The sequence below is a fragment of the Crocuta crocuta genome, unplaced genomic scaffold, assembly GCF_008692635.1.
Source record: "Crocuta crocuta isolate KB4526 unplaced genomic scaffold, BGI_CrCroc_1.0 scaffold445, whole genome shotgun sequence".
NCBI classification, from domain to species: domain Eukaryota; kingdom Metazoa; phylum Chordata; class Mammalia; order Carnivora; family Hyaenidae; genus Crocuta; species Crocuta crocuta.
The window spans coordinates 257,718-264,767 of NW_027530847.1; the positions used below are offsets into that span (position 1 = coordinate 257,718).

A 7,050-nucleotide genomic window follows, 5' to 3' on the forward strand; every position below is an offset into this window, starting at 1 on the left:
TTGTGCATATGCACATTACATAGCTAGGCAAATAGATCCAGAAAGGGGAAAGGACTTTCCAGAGACCACACAGTATATGATAAGAGATTAGAGTTCCAAAATCCTGCCCTAGAGTCCATACTCTCTCTGCCACATCCCATCTTCTTTGGAAAGTTAGGAAGTGAAGTGTCAGTTCTTAGAGGGGTGGAGGTAGAGTGAGAACTTGCCAGGGTGTGTTCCTGCCCAGAAGGGGAGGTGCCTGCATTAGCTTCCAGAGGGGTGGCTTCAACACCTTGCTTGATTAGATGTTACAGAGTTCAGGATTAAAGGTAGGGAAAGTCCAGGGCACTGTGAGCTAAGAATTCTGGTCCCCCTTCTGCCCTCCTTTGGATCTCAGTGCCCCCATATGTCAGTGGAGGAGGGGAAGCCCTCCCCCCACATCTGGAACCTTGAGATCTAACCTGGACCTTGCTTAAGAAACAGAACAACCTATGCCTGTTTGTCTGGTGTTTTATAGACTTCAAAACTCAATTGAGCAACTAACACCTGGGACACAGAACAGGACTTTCCAACCCCATTATTGAGTTGGAGAAGCTGAAGCATAAGGAGGCACCATGCCTGGCTCAAAGCCACATAGCAAGACCCAGTTCCTCTAATGGTCTAATCTTATCTCTGCTGCTGCCTAAGACATTCCTTGTACACAAGTCAAAATGACAAATCACAGGTCCCAAAACACACCCTGCATTCCTTCCCACTGCCTGGATGTCCTCTGCTCAACTCCTGTCCTTAAAGCCCGTTTTATTTTTTTTATTATTTATTTTTTTAAGTAGGCTCCATTCCCAATGTGGGGCTTAAACTCATCACCCTGAGATCAAGAGTCATATGTTCTACTGACTGAGCCAGGCAGGTGCCCCCTCAAAACCCATTTTAAGCACCTCTGGCCTCCCTCTTCTTGAGCTCCTGAGTCCTGACTCTTTCCTGCTCTGATGGGAATTATAGTCTTTCTAGGCCTTGTTTGGTGTTGGAGTTCATGAAGCTACTGGAAGACAGAGAACATGTCCAATTCACCTCTGTGGCTGCACCCTTTCCCCCAGAGGGTCGCATAGCACAAGTCCTGTATATAGGAGGTGTCATTAAATAGGATAATTAAATGGATGGCCAAGATACACACTCAACACATATTTACAATCACACATGGGTTCAGACTATCAGATACATTCATTATTTCATTTAGTAAAAGTACTGCACATGTGTTTAAGGATGTGGGAGGAGCTTAATGTCCAGAATAATGCACAATTGCTCAATATTATATAGGCAATTTCAAGAGTTTGAAGGCTCCCTGAAGCCTATCTATGTAAGACCCCAAGTTAAGGACCTGAGGCTTCTGGTTAGGAAGTATTTTGAACACCTGCTAAGTGCAAGCTAGGGACACACATTCAGTCACTCATTATTTCAAATGTGTTGAGTGCCTGTAGCACTAATGCTGGGGGCTAGGGGAATTCATTTATTAATCCAGTCATTTATTTAAAAAGTTTTTTGAGGGTCTACCACATACCAGACCCTGAGCTGGGCACTGAGGACAGAGAGATGAAAAAGAAGCACTGTGAGACCCATGCCCTTGAGGCCTCCATTGGCTAGCGGGGACAAACTAGGGTCTTGTCTCTCCGCTTGACTCCATCTCCACCCTATCCCAGCTCCCACTTCACAGGGTGGAGGCAAGGTGGAGGCTGAAGCTGGTGGAGGCAGGAAGGACCAAGCTGACCACAGGGACTTTACCCCCCTCTCTCAGTCCTTCAGCTCTGTCTCCACCCATGACCCCCAAGCCTGCCGGTATGTTTGACTAAAGGGCAGGGATTGCTGGACCTGTTCAGTGAGTCCAGTGAGTCAGAGGCGATTCAGGTGAGCAGGCAGGTGGGCAGGAGGGCAGACGAGCAGAGGGAGAGCCAGTGGCCCTGGGACAATGGCTCTGACCGTGTGTGTGCGGCGACTTACAGGGCTGCCAGGCACCCATGACCGACAAGTGAGGCTTAGCTTTCGGGGTGAGTCTTGTAGGGGTATTCTAAGGATTTTTGTAACGGGGGACTCCCATTCCTCCATTCCCTAGGCCCCCAATCCAGTGCCTAGCCTTCCCTCCAGCCTGTCTCTTTTCTCCTCTAACCTATTTGTCTGCCTCTTTCCCTCTCCATCTTCTACCTTTCCCCAAGGGTAACCCCAGGGGGACTGGATCCTGAGCTGGGTATGTGTGTGTGTGATTTTTTTTTTGTGGGGAGGGGCTGATAACTGACTAGTTTCCATTCTGAGCAGGCTTCACCCAGAAAACAAGGAAAATTCACTGTGGTCGAGAAGCAGATATTGGTGAGGTGAGTGGGGTTGGGTCCTGGATAGGGAGACGTTGATCTGTGCCTCATGTAAGTTCCTCCTTAGATGAGTTGGGGGGCATATTCCTGGGTTTGGATAGCTGTCTTCTCAGGAAGTGGGGCCCGTCTCAGGCTTGAGAAGCCAGACCCAGTCAAAATCAAGACTGGGGGGATTAGCTCTTGATTGGTAGTTACCCTCAGATCCCTAGTTTGCAGTCAACCCTGTGTTGGGGGGAGGGGTTGTTCCAGGTTTGGGACATTGGTTATAGAGTTAGCTCCAACTTTGGAGGGTTGGATCTATTTCAGGGCTAGGATAGGCTCTGGATTGGGGGTCAGGGTCAGCCCAGCATTGTATGTCACAAGGTTCCTTGTATCCGCAGCTGTTCCGCTGGCCACACTATGGGGCTCCACTAGATGCGGAATGTCTGTCTGTGCAGGTGGTTAACTGTAGCCGTGTGTTCAGTCCCAGGTGAGTAGGCCTGGGGGAGCCAAGGATGCAGGTGGGGCTGGACATGGTAAGGGGGTATATTCTTCTGGGTCATTCTTCTGCCCCGTGCCACATCCTCAGGTCTCTGGGGACCCTGGTGATCTCCCTGCAGCAGCTACAGAGTACTGGGCATTTGGTGCTACGGGAGGCCTTGGTGGAGGAGAATCTGCGGGTATCCCCGGTGAGTCTCACCAGTCCTCCGCCTGCCACCCTCAAGCCTGAGAGTCCTTCTAGATAGAGAGTTCCATTTTTCAGAGAGGAAAATCCAGATCCTGACAGGAGTGGTAACAAGGCCTCCCAGCCAGGGCTCCTTTCACTGTAGCCCCTGATGAAGTTACATGGGCCAAGAGCCATTCTGTGCTGCTCCCTCACCCTGTACAGATTCAGTTCTTGTGGGAGGCAAGGATGAGCCTGACTGGATTTTCCTGGTGTTTCATGGAGGGTCATCTAACCTGGTAGGAATGGACCTGGGATCAAATCTCAGATTCACCATTTCCCTGCTGTTAACTTGAACAAGTTATTTAGCTTCACTAAGCTGTTTCCTTATTTACCTTATGTGGAGTCATAGGAAATGTTAAACTTTTCAATCAGTCTGTTGTTTGTTGCACTCTGATTATAAGCTGTGCCGTGTGTGTTGTGCTGGGCAATAAGGATTGTCTAGTAAGCAAAACCAGATAAGGATTAGCCCTCTTAGAGTTCTGTACTCAAAGAGAGAGAGGCAAATATTAAACAAATATTCACACAAATAAATGTAAAATTGTCACTGATGGGTGCTACAGAAGAGCTGGTAGGGACCTACCTGGGAAAGCGTATAACTGAGGGATATAACCTGTGTGAGGGTCAGCAAAGGTTCCCTGAGGAAGTACTGCTTGAACTTGGAATGGAAGGATGATAGGAGTGAATTAAGTGGGAAGGGAGGTTTTAGGCAGAAGAACTGGCATATACAAAACCCCAGTGCTCTGAGAGAGCACAACTGGGGTGCAGGGCAGGAGCAGGCCCCATAGGAGATAGAACTGGGAAGGTTGGCCAGGAGTCAGACCATGCAGAGCTATGAAGGCCATAGTAATGAATTTCCAAGAGCAATGAGAGAATTTTGGAGTCATGTTTGGCCTCTTCAAGGGGTAACAACTTGCTTGTGCTAAGTTTTTCATAGGTTGTAATTAGTCAATATTATTAATGACCAGAGAGGAACCACAAAGTCACCATGGATGCAGGCCAGGAGGATCTCTGTTTATAGGTGGAGTAAAAAGCATTGTCCTTGGACTTCCCTTAGCCCCAGGCAGTTTGAGGGGCTCTAGGGCACACTGTGTGTCTGGTTTCAGATCCAGGTGGAGCTTGATCTGAAGTATCAGCCCCCAGAGGGTGCAGCTGGAGCCTGGGCAGAGGAGGACTTCGGAGCATCTATCCGGGACAGGTACCCCATCTCTCTCTACAAGCAAGGCCTGATTGTCTCAGCCCAGGCTGGTCTTGGGAAGGGAGAAGTGTACCTAATTCCTCTCTGGATCCGCTGGGTGTGGTGACCCTTGGCCCTGTGCTGCCTGGGGTTGCAGCTCTGTAGTCAAGCCAGTCCCCTCACTCCTTTTATTAATCCTCCTTCCAGCTCAGAGCTGATCATCCCCAATGTGGGCTTCCAGGAGCTGGAGTAAGTATGTGGGGATGGTCTGCGATCACCAAGTCAGTCTTGGTTGGGATTTAGGAGCCAGTGATATGGGATCAGTCCCAGGATCCAGGATCAGTATTGGATTGATTCCGGGGTGAGAAGTCAGTCCTAGAATCGGGGGTCAATTCCGGAATTAGGGGTCCCAGGTTAGGGGTCAGTCCTGGAAATAGTGGGATCAGCCTAAGGGTCAGAAGTCAGTCCTAGGGTCAGGGAAATCAAGGGTGCCCAGAGATGAGGGACAGGTTCCAGACATGTCCCTTGAAGGCCTTTCCTATCAGGTCTGGGGAGGCCCGGCTGGAGCGGCGGGCAGTGGCATTGGGCCACAGGCTAGCTCGAGGCCTAGCTCAGCAAGATGATGAAGATGGTGAGCTGGAGCTGGAGCTGGAGCTGGATGATGAACCTGATGTGGAGCTTTCTGGAGTCGTGTTTAGCCACCTCAGGAGGTAACTTGTACCCACACCTGCTCCCACACCCACCAGTGTGTCAACCTCAGGTGCTCATCCGTGTAAGCCCATGCTCATCCACATTCATAAGCACACAGCCCTAAGCTATGAGTGAGGAGTGGGTGTCTTGGAGTTAAGGGTCACTTACTCCAAGGCATAGACACTGCCACATTCACACACACAGTTACACTGGCACACAAAGAGTCTCTGGAGCCCATGTAGGGAATGAAAGTTTGAGAAGGAATTTTGTCTCTTTTGTTCCTGCAGTGTCCCAGAGCCTAGTATAGTGTTTGTTGGTACATAGTAGGTGCTCAACAAATCTTTGTTGAATGAATGAATGGTTTCCGGGCTCCAGGAATGAGTCACATTCTGGGTGTAGGGTTGAGATGAATGCAAGACAGACTGGAAGGACTCAGAATCCAGAAGAGAGAAGATACTTATGCCTAGCACTGGGCAAAAGTGTGTAGGTGATAGGGGAGAGGAAGTGAAATGAGAACTGACCTGTTCTTCTGGCAGTCGTGCCAAGGGCCTGGCTCGAGGGGATCCTTTCCAGATGTCTAGAGCTCAGGATTTCCAGGTACCACTCTCCCTCTAGGCCCTAACCCTTGGTGAATGCCACCCACTCTCCATACAAGTGGTCCCCCCTCCACACCTCCCCCCCTTACTTCGGCAGGATGGCTCTTTTCTCCTTCTGCACCCTTCAGGTAGGGGTCACAGTGCTGGAGGCCCAGAAGCTGGTAGGAGTCAACATTAACCCCTATGTGGCAGTGCAAGTCGGGGAGGAGCGCAGAGTGACGGCTACGCAACGCGGGACTAATTGCCCCTTCTACAACGAGGTGTGTGAGACCAAGGAAGAGTGGGGCTTGAGAGAATGGGCAAAACCCAGGTTGCACCCATTACGCAGATGGGCGTGGCCCAGGTGGAATTGAGCAAGTGGGGGGGTTAAGAGGGGCTCAATGAAGGAAGTACAAAGAGGGGCCAGCTGGGGAAGGAGGGCGTTCTTTTTGCAAGAGGAAAGGGCCTGCTGGCGTGAACCCTTCGTGTATAACCAACTTCACCTCTCTTGTTACCCCACTTCAAACTAGTACTTTTTGTTCGAATTTCATGAGACCCGGCTTCACCTCCAAGACTTGCTGCTTGAGATCACGGTGAGGTGGGTAGGGGTGAGGGGTTCCCGCCAGAGAAGGGAGGATAACAAGCTCCTAAACTAACACCACCTTTCCCCAGGCTTTCCATTCGCAGACCCTCCCCTTTATGGCCTCCCAGATAGGCACCTTCAGGATGGACCTGGGTATTATTTTCGACCAGCCAGGTACCGAACCCTTTCCTGCTTTAGACTCATCTGCACCAAGGGGAACTGACCCTCTGGGCACTGATTCCTAGATACTAACTTCGGAGACAGAAGCCTCTTCGGAAGGCTGACCTCCATGTACCGCCGCTCCTCCCTACCGAGTCCGACTCGAACCCGGGTCGGGGCAGCCCGCCGGTCTCCGCTGACCCGTGGCCCGCCCCTCCGTCCCCAGATGGTCACTTCTACCAGAAGTGGGCTCCCCTGCACGACCCTCGGGACACCCGCGCCGGGACCAAAGGCTTCGTCAAAGTCACTTTGTCCGTGCGGGCGCGCGGGGACCTGCCCCCTCCGCTGCCAGCCCCGGGCCCGGGACACAGTTCGGACATTGAAAAGTGAGCTGGGGCGTGGGTGGGAGTAAGAGGAAGACCGGACGTGGACTCCGGGACGCCGAGAAGGTTGGGGGCGGACATCTCGGCGTCCCGAGGCCTCAGCGTCCCGCTCCCCTAGGAACCTGCTCCTGCCACGCGGGGTGCCGGCCGCTAGGCCGTGGGCGCGGCTGCGCGTGCGCGTGTACCGGGCCGAGGGGCTGCCCGCGCTGCGCCCGGGGCTGCTGGGCACTCTGGCCCGCGCCCTGAAGGACCAGCGCGTCCTCATGGACCCCTACGTGCGCGTGTCTTTCCTGGGGCAGCAGGTAAGTCCCTCTATCCCCACTCCGCTGAGGCGCGGTACCGGGTCCCGCGCTGACCCCACTCCGCCGCGGCCCTCAGGGCGAGACGTCTGTGCGCGGCGAGGCGGCGGCGCCCGAGTGGAACGAGCAGCTGAGCTTCGTGGAG

General features: G+C 52.5%; 1 protein-coding gene across 1 annotated transcript in view; it reads left to right on the plus strand.

Annotated features, from left to right (window-relative positions):
* The first annotated feature begins 1,939 nt into the window (after positions 1-1,939).
* LOC144235780 (fer-1-like protein 4) overlaps positions 1,940-7,050 on the plus strand; it is a 31,454-nt gene continuing 26,343 nt past the window's right edge. The window contains exons 1-14 of the mRNA XM_077769387.1: positions 1,940-2,018; positions 2,284-2,339; positions 2,717-2,805; positions 2,905-3,004; positions 4,146-4,237; positions 4,424-4,465; positions 4,762-4,926; positions 5,443-5,503; positions 5,631-5,762; positions 6,012-6,074; positions 6,154-6,238; positions 6,450-6,609; positions 6,725-6,908; positions 6,985-7,050. Of these exons, the coding sequence (XP_077625513.1) occupies positions 1,940-2,018; positions 2,284-2,339; positions 2,717-2,805; positions 2,905-3,004; positions 4,146-4,237; positions 4,424-4,465; positions 4,762-4,926; positions 5,443-5,503; positions 5,631-5,762; positions 6,012-6,074; positions 6,154-6,238; positions 6,450-6,609; positions 6,725-6,908; positions 6,985-7,050 (1,374 nt within the window). The remainder of the gene's footprint in view (positions 2,019-2,283; positions 2,340-2,716; positions 2,806-2,904; positions 3,005-4,145; positions 4,238-4,423; positions 4,466-4,761; positions 4,927-5,442; positions 5,504-5,630; positions 5,763-6,011; positions 6,075-6,153; positions 6,239-6,449; positions 6,610-6,724; positions 6,909-6,984) is intronic.